The sequence below is a fragment of the Mus pahari genome, chromosome 17 (genome assembly GCF_900095145.1).
Source record: "Mus pahari chromosome 17, PAHARI_EIJ_v1.1, whole genome shotgun sequence".
In the NCBI taxonomy this organism is placed as follows: domain Eukaryota; kingdom Metazoa; phylum Chordata; class Mammalia; order Rodentia; family Muridae; genus Mus; species Mus pahari.
In genome coordinates, this window is record NC_034606.1 from 41,656,215 (window position 1) to 41,675,502 (window position 19,288).

Genomic DNA, 19,288 nt, shown 5'->3' on the forward strand with positions numbered 1-19,288 from the left:
GGTTGTTTTTTATACAAAAGTTTAGATTTGTGATTCTTTTAAGATTTTTATAAGATTTCTTTTTAAGATAAATAACAAGATAACTGATTTTTTTTTCCTTTGTAACCACAAATTGCTGCCTGCCAGTCAAGACAAACTGGCTGAAAAAAATTACCTTGCTGGCTTATACTTTGTTAATCTATAATGAATTGCTTAGTTACCAGTATATGTGGGTTCTAGGGAATAATCTGTTTTTCACATTTGTTTTTCACCCATAATACTTAAAACATTTGATCATGCGAGGGTATTCAGGAAACATCTTTTTTGTGTGTGTATACTTATTGTAATCATTTACTTAGAGAAAAATAGACTGTAACGGCATTATAATTTCTGTACTGCTTGAAAGATTTTTCTGGGATATATAAGCTGTGAGAGAAAAAGTGTTGTTGAAGCTTCTTTCCATCCACCAAATATGTGGAATTCATATGTATATATGTAGAATTCACTGGAGTTGGTTGGAGTTTGCTCCATTCACCAGATGTATGTGTACATGTATGCCTGTATACACACACACACAAAGTGGTTGGAGCTCTGCCCCATCTGACCAAAGTGTAAATGTATATATGTCTCTGTCTTTCTGTCTGTCTATGTGAAGTAGGTGGAGCTGCTTGTGGAGTTTGTCTTGCTTCATCCACCAAATAAATGTGTGTGTGTCTATTTTTTTTCTTCTTCCCTTTTGTCTACTTACTGGCTACCGTCAGTAGCAGCCCCTGCCAGGTACCATCAGCATCCGCCCCCACTGACTCTATGCCGCACCTCAGTTTACTCTGGTGTTGAAGCTGGTCTGTGGTGTATAACTGCCCAGCTATCATCTCTCACAGAGGCTGCTCTATGTGTGCGATGAGTAACAGGGGCAGGACCCCTTGGTGGTTTAGGGCAATGACTTCAGGGACTCTGTGCTCCCCCCAAGAGACAGGGTGCTGCCTCAAGGTCAGACACACACACACACACACACACACACACACACACACACACATATATATATATATATATATATATATATATAGATAGATAGATAGATAGATAGATAGATATATATATATATATATATATATAGATAGATAGATAGATAGATAGATAGATAGATATAGATATATAGATATATAGATATATAGATATAGATATATAGATAGATATATAGATAGATAGATCACACAGGGCGGGGACTCAGCATAGCTGCCCACAGCAGGAAGGTTAGACCAATCTTTATTGTGGGTGATATCCTGACAATATAGACATCTAGGACGGTTGTAGACACTGGGGGCCGGCGGAGTCGTCACATCTCCATCAGGTCTCATTCCTGCCTCGGTGGGGCTTAGGCGTGTAGGAAGCGGTTAAAGGCGTTGTAAGCTGACTCCAAATCGAAGAGCATCTGGCGAACTTGAGAGTCATCCAGCTCGTCAGAGGCCGACATAGCACTCAGGGTCTGCAGCCTAGGGGTACAGGCACAAGTGTGTCTGAGCAGCGGGGCTGTGATGTCACCATGAGGCTCCCTGCACCTGCTCGGGAGAGCCACTCACCACTGGCTGACTGTCTGGCGGCCCTCGAAGTCTGGAGGCAGGTGGCTCATCCTGTGCATCGTCTCCATCAGCTCCCGCAGGTCTGGCTGAATCTACAGACACAAGCGCTACCCTCGTGAGACCCTATGTACCTTGCTCTGTTCCCCTCCACCCAAGCCCGGGGCTCCCTGCCCAACTTCTGCACCTCGTCCATGGCACGAATCTCCAGACGCAGCTTGTCCATGACTGTAATGAAGAGCTGTGGGGAGCGTGTGCATTAGGCATCTCTTACTCAGTGGGGATAGCTGGCGCACCTTCCTGCTTGGGGGCTACACTGAAGACCTGTCTGCTAACCTTCTGGGCCTACCGACATTTGGGATCACAACTCTGAGAGGAATCTGGGAAGCGCTCCTACACAACCCACTCAAGCCAGGGTCCTGCCTGAGTAGATCCTGGCCCCTTTCAGAGGAAGGAACTGAGTCAGGTGGGCCTTAGGCTCCTTTGATGCTTCTCATCCTCCTCACAGCCGAGAGGAGCCCGCCTAGGGTACTGTTTAGGTCCGGAAACCCCAAGAATACACATTTATGACTAACCCAGGCCGGTAGTCCCTTCCCTCTAACCCCCACTGGGCCCTCCCAGGAGCTGTGGGACACACCGAAACGACATCTGCAATGCAGCGGTTGAGATTGCCCTTGTCATCTTTGATAGTGATGGGTCGGTCCTCTTTGATCCTCTCCATAGCAAGTGGGCAGTCCAGCTAAGGAGAACGGACATGGGTACTGGGCACCACAGGGCCTCCAGGGGGCCAGGCCTTCAGATCATATCCCACCACACCCTCTCCTGCGTGATAGAAGGGAGAACCTGCTAACTCACTCTGAACTTCCGGCAAAATTCATCAATGGAGCTGATCTCTGAGCCTTGGACCTGTCGGAAGGCGGCTTTGTACTGGACCAGGAGCCTGGAGCAGGCTGCAGTGTACCTAGAGAGGGGACCAGTTGCTTCTGGAGGCTGAGGACAGCCTAGCTTGCCTCATCATGTTCTCCCTCAACAATTCTAGATGTAGCAGCTTTCACGGTAGGCTAGGCAGGCCAAGGGCTTCCTGTTGGGTCCGTGTATGAAGGGAGCTCTGCACGAGAGCAGGGACGTATGACAGAAACAGAACTACAACAGGGGATCTGTGTGGGTGGATCTGTAACTCAGCATAAGAGCGGATGTCTACTCCGTTTGCCCGTGTCTGACCTCCATTACCACCTGGCAACTCCTGGTCTAGTCAAACAGGCTTGTCATCTGTGGATAAAGCATCAGCATCCCTGCTGGCTACCTGGACTTGACAGTGATACCTTGGACTGTGCTGCCCAAGGCTCCAGTTTCCCTTCTGAAGTCAGAACCATACCCCCGCTTCCAGAAGGTCCCTGGCCGATCCCGCCCTGAACACCCTCATAGCTTGGGCTCCGTGTATGCTGCCTACTGAACCCACAAGCTTTGAGGAAGGGAGACACTCGCTTCTGAGAACTGGTGGCCATCAACGTCTGACGCCACAGGCTTGCTCACTCATTGGGGGTGACACAGTCCTTGATGTACGCCTTCTCCAGTGCCTGCATCGTCTTCACCACGGCAAAGAGCTCTGCCATGTTGTCATACCTAAGACAAAGTCATCCATCAGGCCGCTGTCCCAAGGCAGGGCAGGCAGCCAACTGCTGCTCTGCACTTATGGCAGAGTTCAGCCCACCTCCCACTCCATCCCTGGTACATATTCCTCAGGGTCCATCTTCCTAGCCCGACGCCATGTCCTCCCCAACCATTGGTGTGGTGGCGTGTTTGGTAGACTGCTGGGCCTGCCATGGAGGCTGGATGTGTGTGTGTGTGTGTGTGTGTGTGTGTGTGTGTGTGTGTGGCAGCTCAGACACTTGACTTACTTCTCCCGCTCCCGAGCATTCTTGTACAGCTTTACTTCCTGTTGGAAAAGCGGGCAAGAGTCAGTCAGCATCTCTAGGCACGGTTATAGCCACATGGTGTTTGCAGTGGTCAGATGAGGATCTGCTACCTACCTCGTACAGCTCCGGCTTGTTCCCAGGGGCTGCAACAGAGCAAGGAGGAGCTGACAAGGGTTACAAGGTGACCCCAGGACAGGCCCATTTCAGTCACATCCCAAGAAGGTGTCTCCCATGCATGTACCACAGAGCTCAAAGCAGCTACAGAATAGGGGCTCTAGCCTCACCTCCTACCAATATGGCCTCTGAGAGGTTACAGATTGCTAGGTTTAGCTCTCTTCCCCCACCAACATGACCGTAGTCTGTACAGAGAGCCACAACTTGGTACAAATAAAAGCCGCCTGTCACATGCTTCACACATGCAGTTGGAGACCCAGAGTTGCTCAGGATGCCAGAGGTTCTGACCACACTGAAGCATATTCTCTCCCCCCGCAGGTATTGCTGGGCCCCCAGAGTCCTACTATAAATAATTCTGGCCCTAGTCACTCCCCAGGGCCTAATGACTACGGGATGGAGGTAACAGTGTGGTCCTTTCCCAACAGCCCCTGCAACAGGGCAAGCCTTGGCTCCCCGGCTTCCTCCCAGTTCAGGCTACACTCACCTCCAACGCCTGGAGTAGCTGGGATCCCGTGGAACATCCTGCAGGCCCGGGCAGCTTACGGCACAAGAGACCTGGAAAGCAGAGCCAACACTAACTCAAGGGTCCCCTCACACCTCAAGAACTGGGCTCTGGGGATCAGAGCGGTGTGAAGAGCCTTCCTGCTCTCTACAGGAACGGCAGGCACAGGATGCTAAAGGGCTGTCATGGAGAAGTCAGGCTTTGAAGATGAACACTGAGGGCCATGGGAGTCCTGCCTGTTAGCTGGGTTAGGGTAGGGAAGAGCAGCTGTTAGACCTGGGGCAGCATCTTGGGCACAGGGGAAGGGCACACTGTTGCAACATCTTTCAATGGAAATGAGCTGAGAACTAGGTGTCGGGGCTTTCTGTGTGTGAGGGGAAGCGTGGAGGTGGGTTTTACCCCAACTCTGTGGGAGATACTGGAGAAATGAATAAAGGCAAGCTTATTGGTTGATGCGGTATAGAAGTGGTGGAGGCAAGGCCCAGGATAGGTCCTGTCTAATAAGGAAGCCAGCTCAGACACGCCTCAGGATTTGAAATGGGGTGAAAACAAATGTTCAAGAAAGATGGGCAAACTGAGATGGAGTGGCCTGATGAGCAGCCAGAGCTACCGAGGTCGCAGGAGTTAGGAACAGCCGGCGGAGTCGCAGAAGAAAGGTGGGTACCCTCACAGCCAGGGGAACCTGACCAGCAATGCCACTTGACAGCGCCCATCGCCTACTGAGACACTGGCCGCGCGGCAAGGGCCGCTGAGCCCCAAAGGAGACGGGACCGGGACACCTAGCTCAAAGGATTCCTATGAGGGGACCCGGTCATCGCCGCTGTGTACCTGGGGCGTTTGGAGTCCCGGAGATGGCGACAGAAGCTCGGTGCTCGCTTTTTCCGCCTGCGCCTGCCGGGAAACCCGATCGGCAGCTCGGCGCTCATCCTCCAACCTTGAGCCTACACACATAGTAAGCCCAATCCGTAGGTCGGCGCTCGCCCATTTTGCCTGAGCTTGCGCTCTGGAGTAGCTCCGCCTGTCAAGGCTTTTACAGCTCACATCGCCCACCCTTAACGCGGAGAGCTACACGAATGAGATAGCAGCATAGTTTATTGTTTTTTTTTTTTCTGGAGGAAATGGCAGAACTAGGATCAGAGGCATTTAAAGAAGAGCTTGGAACCTTGGTCCAGTGTGCACGCACCCTCCGGCAGTCTCTGACACAGGGTGTCTCGGTCTTTGGTGCTCAGGTCTTTGCTGCACAGTTGCAACTCCTGCAACTGCACGAAGATCTTGTCCCAGAGGTCAGAGTTCAGCGGCCCCTGAATAGAGCAGCCTGTGGGGGTGAGGAGGAGGTAGGTTTAACTTACACACCCTCAGGAGGCATAGTGCTCATGCTGTACCTCGGAGCCTACATTTTGGCTTGTACCATCATAAAAAGGACTCAATATATCTGTATACTGTGGGCCCACGGATCTCTGGAGGGTAGTGAATGCCAGGCCTTGATCATCAAGCCAGAGATCCCAGTAGGCTCGAGGTTGTCAGGGAACTGGATGGAAGAGCACAGCTGCCAGAAATACCACTGTGTAGGGAGGAGGGGGTGGGGTGCAGGAGAAACCCAGGGGCTCCGCTGTGCTCAGCTTTTATCCTCCAGGGGAAAAGTCTGCCATCCTCAAATTCAGCTGGGCAAGGCAGTGGCAGGCCAGGCCATCAGGTACACTTGTAAAGGGGAGAATGCGTTGGCGTAACGGAACAAGCTACCTTATTAGTAGGTAGGGCAAGGAAGGAGAGGGGGGTCAGGTTGAGAGAGAAAGCACCCCTTAAGCGGAACTTGGATCATTGTGACTGGCTGACAAGAATGAGGAAATAAGGCTTTCTGCAAGTGACAATGATTTGCCATTCTCTTGACCCAGAAAACCCCTAAAAAAAAAAAAAAAAAAAAAAAAGGTCCAAATCATGCCTGCCCTGGTGGCATCCGCCTTTAATCTCAGTCCTCTCCAAGTAGAGAGGAACCTTTGCAGAGCTCCAGAACAGCCAGGACTGCGCAGAGAAACCGTCTCCAAAAACAACAAACAACCGGCCACTCCAGAAGGAGGTTCAAGGATCACATTAAGAATACCAGTGGAGCTGTCTGGGCTGTGAGGGGTGTGCATGCATATCTGAAAAATGCCACTTTAAAGAAACAATGTGCACTGTTTCAGAGGTCTATAAAGGTGGAGTTGGAAGATGTTTGCCAGTCAGTCAGTGGCCCCCAAAGAACATTGGTTTTGATGAACTTTTACAAAGTTTGGATAAAGGTTCTCTCTGGTCACTGTTGAGTTTATGGTGGACTAACCCATGGGTTCCCCCTGCCTCAGTAAGATGATTCTCACTAAGAAGAGATAAACTGTTCCTGGCCAAAAGAGGAGGCTGCACAGAAGAAAGGATATCCCAAAAACAATAGCTGCAGAAACAACTGGGTAGGGGTGGTGTACACCCTTAGCCCCAGCACTCAGGAGGCAGAGGCGGGCAGATCTCTGTGAGTTCAAGGCCATTCTGATCTACACAATGAGTTCCAGGACAGCCAGGAATACACAGAAAAGCCCTGTTTGAAAACAAAACAAGCCAGGCAGTGGTGGTGCATGCCTTTAGTCCCAGCACTTGGGAGGCCGAGGCAGGCGGATTTCTGAATTCAAGGCCAGCCTGGTCTACAGAGTGAGTTCCGGGATAGCCAGGACTATACAGAGAAACCCTGTCTTGAAAAAACCAACCCCCCCCCAAAGAAAAAGAAAAAAAAATATTATATATTTGGGACTGGAGAGATGGCTCAGTGTTTAAAAGCACTGACTGCTCTTCCAGAGGTCCCTAGTTCAATTCCAAAAAAAACACGTGGTGGCTCACAATCATCTGTAATGAGATCTGATGCCTTCATACTCCTCTGGTGTGTCTGAGGACAGTGTACTCATTTGGCAGTACACACCTTTAATCCCAGCATCCTGGAGGCAGAGGCCAGTGAGTCTCTTGAGTTTGAGGCCATCCTGGTTCCAGGACAGCTAGATAGAGAAACCCTGTCTTGAAAATCAAAATAAATATATGTATCTATTTTTAAATTGCTTTTATGTGTACTGGTGTTTCGTTTCATTTGCATGTACATCTGTGTACCGTGTGAAGCCAGGCTGCCTGCAGAGGCCAGAAGGCAGCTTCAGATCCCTTGGGACTGGAGTTCCAAAGGTTTTTAACTGCCATGTTCCATGCTGAGATTTGAAATGGGGGTCTCTGGAAGAACAACCCTAAGTGTTGACCATTTCTCCAGCCCATCCTTTGGTTTATTATTATTATTGTTATTTTCTTGAGAGAGGGCTTTACTGTGCAGCTTAGGCCATGTTTGAGGTAATCTGCCTTAGTGCTTCCTGCTGTACTCTGAGTCACCAGTCAGTCAGTCAGTCAGTCAGTCAGTCAGCCTCTCTCCTTGCCCTGGTTACACCACAAACTGCCTTGCATCACGACAGCCTTGTGGAGTCTGCCCAATGGCAGTGACTGCCCCTTCTGCTGGCAGGACCCTGGAAAGTAGGCCCTGTGTTAGGTGAGACACAGTGGGATCCATTCTTGTTCCTAGCCCTTTACCTGACAAGCCAAGGAAGCTGAGGCCTTGGGACCGCTCTTGGAGGGCAGACAAGAGCTCCTCCAGACTGGCACAGCTGACCTCAGGGTTGGCAGACAGGTCCAGAGAGGTGAGTGAGGGGCAGCAAGGGAGACATCTACAATGACATGGGAAGTGAAAGGGTGAGCTTGCCGGGAAAGCCCTGGCTTTAGTACCAGGGAAGCCTGTCCCTTGGCTCTGGGAGCCAAGGATTTCCGCAGCGCCAGCCAGAGGCAATGCCGTGGCCAGCTCTAGACAGCTCCTGCTCTAGGGGCAGGATGGAGGCGGGGAGGGAATCCTTTACCAAGGAAAAAATAAAGGACAGGCCAGAGTGGGAAGTTCTCAAAGCACAGGGGCATGGCAAGAAACTCAAGGAGGGTAAGCATGTCTGCCAGGGCCATCCCTGGAGACAGTGGATGTCAGACAGAGGTGACTCCACCTGACTCGTCATGTCAGGCTCCCTCCTCACAGGAGAGCCAGTGGCTCAGAGATGGTATGTTACCTGCTCAGTTCTCTCACGGCCTTGTCACCCAGGCAGTTTGCAGACAGGGTTAGGTGGGCCAGAGCGCAGCCTTCCTGGACGTTAAGAACAGGGCAAAAGGCCATGCCTAGTGGGCACCCATCCATCCACCTTCCTCCCAGCAGAGACCCACCACCAAGAGAGAAACAGATGGAGATGGAAAGGGAAGCTGTAGGTTAGAGATGCCTTGTGAAGACCACAGGGGCCTGGCGTGTCCCTTGGAACTTGCCTGACGTGACACCACCTGGCTCCCAGGAGTCCATGGGTGTTCTTCCCAACCCCCAGCCCTTCCCTCAGACTCCACACAGCACGACAGGGTTGCAGTTGTAGGACTTTAGGTTGTGGGTCTTTGGATCCTTGTGCCCTGGTTTGGCAGTCTACTCCATACCTCGTACCTTCGTCAAGTATTTGATAACAGGCTCTAGGATACCCGAGGCGCTCTTGCTGGCTGCCACAGAGCTCAGCTCCAGACGCAGGAGGGTACGGGCGGGTAGGCTCTGCAGCACCCTCGCCAGGGCAGGAGCGCCAAGCGGATTGTACGATAAGGACAAGGTCTTCAGGTGCGCGGCATCTGTATGGCAGAAGAACGTTTGTTAACCCATTCAGTGCCCCCTGCCCTTTCCCCACCCTAGAGTTCTGACCCCAGAAGCCTCAGGAATCCTTTAGAGAACCTGTTACCCCTGGACATTTTGCGGGAAAATTGAGAAGCAGTGGCTCTTGTCCAGTCTCTAAGCCCAGTTTTTACCCCTCCATATTCCTGGCTGGTAGGCATGAAGTTCTGGGCCAGGACATTTGTGAATGAAAGTCAGAACACTGCTCTGACCATGGCCACCGCATCCCAGGCCCCTCCCTCTGCTGGGCTCCACTGGGTAGCCCCAGTCCTCAGCCCTCTGTACTGGGGCCATGACACTGAATCAGGCGAGCTCACAATGAAATCAGCTCAGGAAGGAAAGATAGAGGGACTCTGAGAGCAGACATGGCCTCTCTGAAACCCTACTTGTGATGTGGGGGGGGGGGGGGGGGGGGGGGGGGGGGGGGGGGGGGGCGCTAGAATGAGTTCTGAAAACAGCCAAAGCCGGCCAAGAACCAATTTCTGCTGGGTCCTAATAGGAATTGGCCCTTCCCTCAGAATCCATACCCTGATAATCTGGAACCCCTCTGCTCAAGAGTTTGAATTTTCTCAACACCAGGGTCAGGGAATGCACTTAGCTGCTCATCTTACCTTGGAAGGCGCTACCCAGGGCAGCCTGGTGGCTCAGGAAGAAACTGGGGCTAAAGCCACAGGCCTGTAGGCGCAGGGTGCTGAGCACAGGGCAGGCCTGTAGAAGGGAGGCCAGGGCCTGACCACAGCCATCTCCTAGTGGGTTCATACTCAGGTCCAGCTCCTCCAAGTTCTATAGAAGGGATGGGATGGGCACTGAGCTCACAGACTCCCCATGTGGAGCCTTGTCTCCACAGGGGTCCCATTCCAGGGACACACACTACCCAGCTCTCCCAGGTGCACCAGACGGCCAATGAACGGCTTGGTGGGGATAGTGATACCCCGCAGCTGTTGGCCCACTGTATGCTGGGTCTTTACCTGCAAAGCAGCCTGGCCCGAGGAGCCTTCCACAAGCTGACGCAGACCTTCCTGGCCCAAGTGATTGGAGGAGAGATCGAGGAGGACCAGGTTAGGCGTGGTGCCCAGGGTGGCCAGCAGCTCAGTAGCACAGCCATCACCTAGTCGGTTCCCTGCAAGGCGTAGCTCCCGGAGCGCTGTGTGTAACTTGAGGGCCCTCAGCAGGGGTGTGAGCTGGGCTTGGCACAAGGCCAGGGAACAGGCACTAAAAGAAGGGCTGGAACTCTGGTGGTCCATGGCCTGCAGCACTTGCTGGTGCTCCCCTAAGAAGAGAGGATACAGGGTTAGGTCACCAGGGCCAGAGTTCAAACCTGCCGCCTGAATCCTGCAGGCAAATAAAATGGTCCAGGCAGTAATACTGAGCCCATTCCTAAAAGTCTTGGATTTAGTATCATGCAAGGAGCTTGCCTATAAATCGGGGGGGGGGGGGGCTCTGATCTCCTTCAGCCACACTTAACATCTTCCAGTCACCAGTTACTGGTGACCTCCAGCCCCCCTCAGACTCCTCCCTGGGCTTTACCTGTGACTTAGGTTGCTTCAGGAACTCTCATTCCAAGGGCCTATGATCTTAGAACTGTCTGCTCCTACCTGTCCCCCACAGGAGGGTAAAAGGTATAAAGCTTGGGGAAAGGGTTGGATTTCCTCAGATACACGTATCTGCAGGGTAGATGGGGACTACAGGCCCGGCTCCTCCGTCCTAAGACAGGGCTAGCTCACCTTGCCCCAGGCTCAGGCAGGCCCTGCGGTAGCGGTCCTTTAGCGGAGGAAGGTCCCACGAAATTACTTCAGCTAACACCTAGAGTGTATATGTATGTGGTGAGCAGCCCTGCAGCGCCTAGCAAACGGAGGTAGCCTGTGCCCACGGCCCCAGCCCCGCCGCGCACCTCATCGTTACTCTGCAGCACGTCAGGGATGGGGTCCTGCGGGGCCAGCAGTGCTCCATCCTTCCGCAGGGTGAGCCTTGGGAGCAGCCCACACGTTTGGAAGTAGCGCTGGGCGGCTTGCTCTGTGAGCCAAGACACAGGGCGGACGTCACTGCCGAAGAGAATGGCGTGCTGAGCTCGGAGGCACTGGGGCCCTGCTTTGGTGCTTTGGGATCTCCGGCTCTTTCACCTGGTGTTCTCCACCTCTGTACCTCTCCTCTGGATAACTAGCCCCACCCCCGCCCCCAACACCCCCCAAGACAGGGTTTTTGTATAGCTCTCTGGCTGTCCTGGAACTCACTCTGTAGACCAGGCTGGCCTTGGACTCACAGACATTTGCCTGCTTCTGCCTCCTGAGTACTGGGGTTAAAGGCGGACTACCTGTTCTTCTGGCTGTTTCTAAGGCCCATAGAAGCTTCCTAGACTGTGGTGAAGATCCCTGCTTGAGCCTGTCTGTGCAGGGCCCCCTGGGGCTCTAGGGGGTAGAGTGCCAAGGTCAAGAGAGTCCTCACACATCCCCTCCTGATAAGCGCATAAGGGTTCTGTGTCCTGAACTACTGTTACCCCAGGCAGAGCACATGCCTTACCTCTGGGGGACAGGGATGAGGAAAAGGTTATCCTGAATTTGAACTCGAACCCGGATGGGAGGGGGCTGGACCAGAAGCTAGCAGGAAGGACAGAGTGGGGGACAGTCAGAAGACATGAGTTTCTACCCGCACCTGTCCCATGCGAAAGACTGCTTGTGCACCCACCAAAGGCTGCCCTGCTGCACAATTTTCCTTGTTGGGTCCTGAGGTCCTAGGCATGCTGGGGTTCTCTGCAGGCTCTGCAGTCAAGCTGCCATCTCCTGCTTTAGTCCGTGTACACCAACCATCAAGACTTGTCGGGCGACTCTGCTTGACACGGGTCCGGGGCCTTGTGGGGCACCGCTCATAGTCTGACAGCGAGGTGCTGGGCCTGGCGCTGCGGGTCAGAGGTGTATCTACCTCCAGCCATTCCCCAGCCAGGTATTCCTCCTCAGGAATGAGTGCTGTCTTGGGGGCAGGGACTTCCTCTGAGCCCCGCGGCAGGCTAGGTACCAAGCGACGGCTCTGGGCACTACCCACGCCTCGGATGGCCGCTCGGTAAGCGGTCCGGCAAGCACTTGATGTGGCCGTCTCTCTACTTTTAGGTGGGTCAGGTGTCTTGGCTTCCCCCTGCTGTGTGGTGTGTCTCAGTCTTTTCTGAGATGGCCTGCGGGGACTTAAGTCGCCCTCATCCTCTGAGCTGCTACTGCTGCTGGTTGGTCTGTGCCTGGTCTTTCGAGGTCGGGACACGGCAGACACAGTTTCCTCCAGAAAGACCTTATCAGGGGCTGGAGAGACCTCTGGAGGTCTAGGAGTATATGAGGAGGGTTCTGGAGAGGGGCTTGAGGGAGGAGAAGTCTCAGGGTCAAATAGATGGTTACTTGGAATGGTCTGGAGGGCAGGGGAGCTGCGGGAAGCTGAGCAAGAGAGAATAAATCATGAGACAGGACCTCACTTTTAGGGCTAGAAACAAGGAGAACTAGAGAAGGCCCTGTTTACCTTGGCCTGAGGAGGCCATCTGGAGCCTCCTCTCCATAGTTGCGGCCTTCTGTCTTGTCTCAAGGTCAAGGTCCCTGAAGTACAACTTCACCCACTGCTGCAGTGTCTCCAGTGGGCTGAGGCCCTGAATGGCACTCAGTTGAGTGGGGAAACAACAGAGTCTCTCACAGTCCCTGCCCATGCCCTGCCCATGCCCTGCCTCACCTTCCTGGTACGGAGAGTCACAGATGCCCCTCGCTCGATGAGTAGTTCAGCTACCTCAAAGTGGCCACAGTTGAGGGCATCATGCAGGGGGGTGATGCCATCACACCCCTGGCCACCTGGGTCATCCACTGCTGCTCCGTGGTCCAGAAGGAAGCGCACAATCTCTGGGTGGGGGTGGGTGGGCGGTGAGCACATGCATACTTGCCTCCTGACCCACATGTCCCGCCACGTGGCCTGACCTTACTTACCAAGATGTCCATAGTTGCATGCTTCATGGAGAGGCGTCCAGCCGCAGTAGTCTCGGGGATTCAGGGGATGGCCCTAGGATCAAAGAGAGAGGACGGGTCCTAGCCCCGGTCCTAGAGTAGCTAGCGCCCAGAGTAGGCCTCAAAGACTTACTCCTTGGTATAGCCTTCTTTCCCTCTTTAGGTGTTACCAAAGAATGAGGATATGCCCTGCCCTTCCTGATGACTAGCTGGCTACACTATCACAGTAGACTCCTAGTCCATGTGCCATCCTATACCTTGGTACAAACAGTGCCTGAATACAGGGCTTAGAACAGGAAGGAAGATGCCAGGGGTCTTAGTCTGTTGGTCACTCTCATTCTGGCTAGGCCGCCCACTCACCCACAGCAGGAATGCTAAACAGTAGATAGGTACTTGGGATCTCTTCTATTTTTAGAAACAAGCTATAAAGGAGATTCTGCCTGGGTCCATAGCTCCCCGAGGAAGCAGGGGTTCGGTGATCTCTCTAGGGATTTTACCCACCTGCTTCACGAGATCCTGGACACGACGCAGTTGGCCTTCAATGCAAGCTCGGTGCAGCAGCGTCTCTCCCATGTCATTGCGCCGGTTCCACTGTAAGTGTAGTTGCCCCGACATGGGGCAGAAGTGTGAGGGGTGGAAGTAGTGCTGGTGAGGGGTGGTACAGAGCCCTTGGGCAACAGGAAGGGGGAGGGCACGTTGTCCTCACCTTGTTCACCTTCCGCCGGCCCACACAGCCCCGCAGCTCCTCATCTTCGTCCAGCTGCTGAGACAGGCCGTCAGCCTCACCCTCTAGAAGAGTTAAGTCGGCTGACCCTGAGCCTATGGTGTTCTAGCTCTGCTGATCGCTAGGGCAGAGCAGCCACAAGCAGGAAGGGAGACTCTAAGGGGCTGGGAGCTCTGTAGCCAGGTCAAGCAAAGCCGGCTCCTAGTCCAACCCAACTCTACCAGAAGCCTGCTTCAACCAATCTGTTTATGGTTTTTTTTTCAAGACAGGCTTTCTTTGTAGTGACTCTTCTCAGAGGCTCTGTAGGCCTGGCGCCCCTCCTGCATCCACTGGCCTTTTCTGTTTTCTTCTCTGCTCTGTCTCATGGATGTGACCACCAGCTGGAGGACGGTCCCTAAAGTTGAAGTACCTGGTTCTCCTTCCTCCCTCATAAAACACAAAATACCAATATTCGATTTGTCTCATCCTCTAAGACACGGACGGCCCAACTTCCCAGGAACTGAGGCTCCAGCCCTGTTAAGTTTGCTTGTAACTTGGAGTCAAGGTTTGTCTAGGATTCTGATCCACCAACCTCACAGTTGGGTCTTGCATGACCACCACCCTACTGGAAGTTAGCCCTCAGCTCCATGGCTTCCTGCCTGCCTCGCCCCACAGAGTGAAGACGCTCTCCTTCCTAGCACCATACCACTGGACCCCTCGGCACACTGGTCTTGAGTTCCAGGGACACCCCGCAGCAGCTGGATCACTGCCAACCCTGCTGGACGCGAATCTCACAAAGGGGCAATACAGCATTGGGTCCCCAACCACAGCCTGCCACCCACAAGGCCACCCAGGACACACCATCGTACCTCCGCTGGTTCTAACAGGACCACCTCCTTAGGCTTTGACCCCAAACAACTGACTTTCAGCTGGTGGTGGTCAGACAGAACCCTTGTGTCTGACGCCCACTCTGCCCCAGGGAGCTTCTGATTACCATGTCCCATGCTCCATATACTTGTCCCACCTCCTCCATGCACTCTCACAGAAGCACCGGTCACCCCTTCTGGTCCTCAGGCTCCATAAAGACACATCTCCAGCACACACCAGCCCAGCCCAGCATACAAGGCAGCATTTGGCCCTCACCGCTCTCTGAGAGTTCCAGTTCACTGGTCTCTGGGGCCTCACTGGCTTCTTGCTCTTCCTCCTCCTCTTCCTCCTCCTCTTCCTCTGTGTCTTTTGCCATACTCAGTTCCTGCAGTCTGATTTCAGTGTCATGGGCTTCTTGTGGCTGCAACTTTAGTTGCACGGTATAAAGGTGCTGTAAGATCTGCCTCTGGGGAACAGAGATGTCCAATTGAACAAGGACCACAAAAAGCAATTAATGCAAGGAGACAGGTTGAGGAGAAGAATTCTAACTTCAAGGTCAGGATGGGTAACTTAGTGAGAAAATGAAAATATAAAATGGGCCAGGGGTAGGTAGGTAGGTAGGCCATGAGTAAGATCTTAAGGTCAAAAGCCAGGAAAAAAAAGAAAGCTAGATTTATTTGGGATGGTGGGATGGGCTCTCATACCTGCAGCTGGAATCGCTGGGCCTGCTGGGCACAGCAAAAAGCCTTCTGGAAGCATGGAGCTAGCAGCTCATATGCGTCGCCAGCCTCCTCACGTGACAGTGCAATGTTGAACCAAGTCTTAGCTTCCTGAAACAGAGGGAGAAAAACACAAGGTCCGTGGTTGCCTACCACGTCCAGCTGCCCACAGCCAATAAGCTGGCTTCCCTTAGCTGCCTATACGAAACTAGAAAATCTGCTTTGTCTCTGTCCTATATATCCCCAATTGACAGGCCATGACGGTCCGCGGAAGGAACAGCCTTTCTCGGGGAAGAACCCACTCGCACCCACTACTGGAGAACGGTGGGCTCAAAGTAAAGTAGAGCCACAAAAATACGCCTGTATGTGCACAGGGGGCAAGGGCGTGTCACCTCCAGAGCATTGCCCTTGCGTAGCCTCAGTTCTTCCTCGTAGTGGTGTACAGCCTTGCGGTGATCCTTCATGTCTCCCAGTGTGGTGGCCAGGGATACGTGGATAACAGCCAGCTCCACGTCTGGTCTGTTCAGCAGCTCAGCCAAGTGCAGCTAGGAAGGCAGCACAGTAGGTCTCAGACCCCTTTTGTATATGTAGCTATCACTCTCTTCCCGCCCTATGTGGGGCGGGGGAGGGGGGCACTCACCTGCTTCTGGTAAGCCTCAGATGCCTTGGGAAAGTCACCCGCTTTGGAGAAAAGGTCCCCCAACTGTTCACAGATAGCCATGGCACCTTGAAGATCATTGCCCTCAGCCTCTTCCAGCTGCTGCTGCAGCTGGATCACTGCCAATACTGCCGAAAAGAATCCTGAGTGAGGGGGAGGCGGGATCACACAGTCTAGGGCCCCACCCACAGCCTACCACCCACCAGCCATATTCCCTTAGGCAGCAGCCTGGGAATCAGGGAAAGTATCTCAGTGTGACCATTGGTTAAAAAAAAAAAAAGTGGGTAGTGGGGAACTTGACCACTTGGAACTTTTGAAGGTTACAAGAGTAAGTGTGCTTTAACAGCCTGGAATGGTGCTTGGTCTGAAGAACCGAACACCAGTGACCGTCGTCACTGTCAGTCTCGGGGGCGCAGTATGCCGCCTATGCTCCCGCTTGCTAATGTTGCTTTGTAACAAAGGTCCAGTCAGTTTCCCCACACAGCCTCTAGTTTCCTAGACACCCTGTGCAGCAGGCTTAGCCCAAGGCAAGGGTCTTCAACGGACAGAAATCTACCCTTGCTGTCTGCTGGAGGCTCATGCCCACGCTGCCACTTCCCCAAGAACATAAGCTGGCTCTCTCCTGTCGGGAGAGCAGAGACCTTCTCAGACCCCTGAGGCTCTCGGTTCCAGGCTCCCGTGCAGCCTCACCATACTTAAGGCTCTGACAGACAGTCACTCTCTGGTTAGGCTTCTGGGAGCCCAACCTATAGGCCTTCTTCAGGGCTCGTTTGGCAGCCAGGAAGTCCCCCAGATCTTGGAGCACCTGGAAAGAGGGGGGGAAAAAAACTAAGACCTGTAGACTCACTAAGGTCCAAGCCCAAGCCGACGATGAAAGGAGAGGTACCTGGGACACTAGCACACAACATTCACTCTCCATGAATCTCATCTTCATGGCCCGGGCACATTCCCGGGCCCCTTCCAAGCAGCGCATGGCCTGAGAATGCTGCCCCCCGCGCCAGTGGATGGCGCCCAGGTTGTACCGGGCCCGGAACAGATCTTCATAGAGATGGTTCTGCCTGTGGAGGATGGGGTGACAGGGGCTCAGAGTGTCTGGTGTCCACCAGCCTCGTAACAGTAAGACAGCGAAATACCTATGATACTATTGATGTTCAACCAGTTACGGCTATCTAGACCCCAGATCAACCATTCTGTGGTTTCAGGCCTAAGTGTGCGTGGCAAATGAACAACTTAGGCAAGCTGCCCTCTTGGAAGGATCCCAGGGGACCACCTACTCCCTCTTGGGGACAGGGATGGTGGCTCCTCACTCAGCGAGAAAGATGCTCTTTTTGAAGTAGTTGTTGCACAGGGCTGTCTGTTGCAGGCTCTCACATGCGAGGCCCAGATTGAGGTAGAGACGGGTCCTCATCTCACTCAGTTCCCGCTGGGTCAGCATCCCTGGAAAAAGACAGCTTTAGGAAACCCTTCCCCACCCACAGGATATGGGGTTTTTCAGGCGCTCCCACCCTTTATCCCATCTCTTATTGAGTGAGCCAGGAGTCTGCTGCTCGTAGAGTATACAGAGAAGGAGCAGATGTCTGACAGGTTCAAGGCCTTGAAAGGGAGGGCCTGGAACGGAGGATACGGGGAGAATCCAGGGAAAGGGGACCTACCCTCTAGTTTCTCATCCACAATAGCCAAGCTCTTCTCAAAGGCAGCCTGTGCCTGCAACAAGGCATCTCTTGATTGGCAGTGGTCATACACGTCCAGGTGGGTGCGGCCAATGGTGGCCCAGGCTCGCTGTAGCTCGGTGTGGTTGGACAGGGAACCAGCCAGATCCAGGTAGAGATGCTGGTGCTAATGTAGAAAGAAAAAGCATTTGAAGTGACCCGGCCCCCAGCAGCCCCAGCAGTCTGACACCAGGGGAAGCTGCTCTTAGAAAAGAATCCCTTCTGTTTCCCAAATTTCGACAGAGTTGGCTATACCAATGTCCTATCTTTTCTGTGCAATGGATTGTCTATGGTAATGGCTGCTCTGCCCTGCAGCAGTGCTGTCATGGGAGACCGACCACTAAGGGCTGCCTGGAGTGTTACTCCCAATAGCAGTGGGTCCTGAGTCTTCCTCTTTCAGTCGTCACAAACCCATCCATTCCCTACCATCACCACCAAGAGCCAGGCAGCGCCCCCAGTAGACATAAGGGTGTGACTGCCTGCCAAGTCAGTGGTCGCTGAATACTTATTTGCATACTAGCCCTCTCTCCTCAACAAGTGAAGGCCCTGTACCTTCAGAGCAGCGGAGTAATTCTCCATTTCGGCCAGCCGCTCTCCAATCTTGCGATGGGCCACAGCGCAGCCTAGAGTGTCCTGCACGCTCTCTAGCAGATGTAGCTCCTGCTGGTGCTCCTCCAAAGCGTCCTTGAAGCGGCCTGCCGGAAGAGGGGCGTGGGGTGCTCGAGGTACTCCATCTCCTAGCCAGTCCCCTGCCTCCAGCCCTCCCTCTCACCGCACCGGCTCACCGTGGCTAGCCAGCAGCTCCCCCAGCTGGTGGCAGTAGACCGCCTCCTCGCGCAGCTGTCCATTCCTCTGGGCCCTGGCCTTGGCCTTGCTCAGCTCTGCGGGAAGAGAGAATCGGGTCTAACCCAGGTCCCGATCCACACCCTGCGTCCCGACGTGCACTCCCCCAAATACTCACGGCGAAGCTCCTGTTCCAGGGTCATAGTCGCACAGCCACCACCGCCGCGAAAATCTGCACTTCCCGCGCTTCCCCGAGCCCACGCCCATTATCTCGCTCCACCCCTAACACGCAAGGCCCACCCACTCTTCTGAGCGCATGCTTAGCCCCGCCCCTTCGGTGGCCAAAGTGCGGTAGACTCCAGGCCTCCTGGGATTTGTAGTCCGACTGGCGCATTCAGGGAGCAGAAAGTCTGTTGGGTAGGATCTGGGCCTTCAAGGCTGCTGTCAGAGTGTGGGCACCCAAGCAGGCAGTGTCTTTATTTACAGACCCTTTCTGGTGAGTTACCAGGACTAAAGATTGACCCTGCTCCTATGAAATCTACCTGCCTTTTTTTTTTTTTTTAAGGATTAGACGGGCTTGGTGGAGCATGCCTTTAATCCCAGCACTCAGGAGGCTAAGACTGGCAGATTTCTAAATTTGAGGCCAGCCTGGTCTACAGAGCAAATTCCTGGAAAGCCAGTGCTGCACAGAGAGACACACACAAAAAAGATTTTTTAAATTTCATGTATGTGTTTACCTATATATATATATGTGTGTGTGTGTGTGTGTGCACCTCCTGTGTGCCTAGTGTCTGAAGAGGCTGAAGAGGGCAACTTGAAGAGGAGTTACAGCTTGTGAATCATCCTGTGGATACTAGGAACCAACCTTGGGTCCTCTGCAAGTGTAGTATATGCTCTTAACTACTGAGCCAACTTTCCAGCTCCCAACCTGCCTTTTTATTACAGGTATACTGTAGTACTACCCACGTTTTCTCTAGAAATTATTATTTTTTTAAAGATTTTTTTTT

The 19,288-nt window shown here is 53.3% G+C and overlaps 2 protein-coding genes across 2 annotated transcripts; both read right to left on the reverse strand.

Moving 5' to 3' along the window:
- Nucleotides 1-1,227: 1,227 nt before the first annotated feature.
- Nucleotides 1,228-5,072, reverse strand: Vps28 (VPS28 subunit of ESCRT-I). Its single transcript, XM_021216316.2, has 10 exons — nucleotides 4,977-5,072; nucleotides 4,131-4,201; nucleotides 3,587-3,615; nucleotides 3,455-3,492; nucleotides 3,090-3,179; nucleotides 2,412-2,517; nucleotides 2,194-2,295; nucleotides 1,744-1,797; nucleotides 1,560-1,651; nucleotides 1,228-1,472 (listed from the first exon to the last, which is right to left on the reverse strand). The coding sequence occupies exons 2-10, from the start codon at nucleotides 4,165-4,167 to the stop codon at nucleotides 1,355-1,357; spliced, it is 666 nt and encodes a 221-aa protein (XP_021071975.1). The 5' UTR covers nucleotides 4,168-4,201; nucleotides 4,977-5,072; the 3' UTR covers nucleotides 1,228-1,354.
- An 83-nt stretch (nucleotides 5,073-5,155) lies between these two features.
- On the reverse strand, nucleotides 5,156-18,533 carry Tonsl (tonsoku like, DNA repair protein). The gene is made up of 26 exons (XM_021216314.2): nucleotides 18,460-18,533; nucleotides 18,284-18,379; nucleotides 18,051-18,193; nucleotides 17,442-17,625; nucleotides 17,097-17,226; nucleotides 16,676-16,847; nucleotides 16,480-16,594; nucleotides 15,772-15,917; nucleotides 15,524-15,676; nucleotides 15,117-15,242; nucleotides 14,689-14,878; nucleotides 13,549-13,631; nucleotides 13,344-13,433; nucleotides 12,825-12,897; nucleotides 12,577-12,740; nucleotides 12,373-12,496; nucleotides 11,560-12,290; nucleotides 11,395-11,471; nucleotides 10,769-10,919; nucleotides 10,602-10,680; nucleotides 9,846-10,147; nucleotides 9,489-9,660; nucleotides 8,662-8,837; nucleotides 8,249-8,322; nucleotides 7,731-7,864; nucleotides 5,156-5,463 (listed from the first exon to the last, which is right to left on the reverse strand). Exons 1-26 carry the CDS (start codon nucleotides 18,482-18,484, stop codon nucleotides 5,282-5,284), a joined length of 4,092 nt encoding a protein of 1,363 aa, XP_021071973.1. The 5' UTR covers nucleotides 18,485-18,533; the 3' UTR covers nucleotides 5,156-5,281.
- Between the last annotated feature and the right edge of the window lie 755 nt (nucleotides 18,534-19,288).

What these genes read in the sequence shown, in the direction of transcription:
- Vps28 (XM_021216316.2), bottom strand. Translation starts at nt 4,167, where the DNA reads ATGTTCCACGGGATCCCAGCTACTCCAGGCGTTGGAG. An exon ending in GCATTGCAGATGTCGTTTCG is followed by an intron (nt 1,798 to 2,193) that starts GTGTGTCCCACA and finishes CGCTCCCCACAG; the next exon opens with CTCTTCATTACAGTCATGGA. An exon ending in AGATTCGTGCCATGGACGAG is followed by an intron (nt 1,652 to 1,743) that starts GTGCAGAAGTTG and finishes TTGTGTCTGTAG; the next exon opens with ATTCAGCCAGACCTGCGGGA.
- Tonsl (XM_021216314.2), bottom strand. Translation starts at nt 18,484, where the DNA reads ATGACCCTGGAACAGGAGCTTCGCC. An exon ending in GTTGTGTGCTAGTGTCCCAG is followed by an intron (nt 16,595 to 16,675) that starts GTACCTCTCCTT and finishes CCCTCTTTCCAG; the next exon opens with GTGCTCCAAGATCTGGGGGA. An exon ending in CTCATCCCTGTCCCCCAGAG is followed by an intron (nt 10,920 to 11,394) that starts GTAAGGCATGTG and finishes TCTCTTCGGCAG; the next exon opens with TGACGTCCGCCCTGTGTCTT.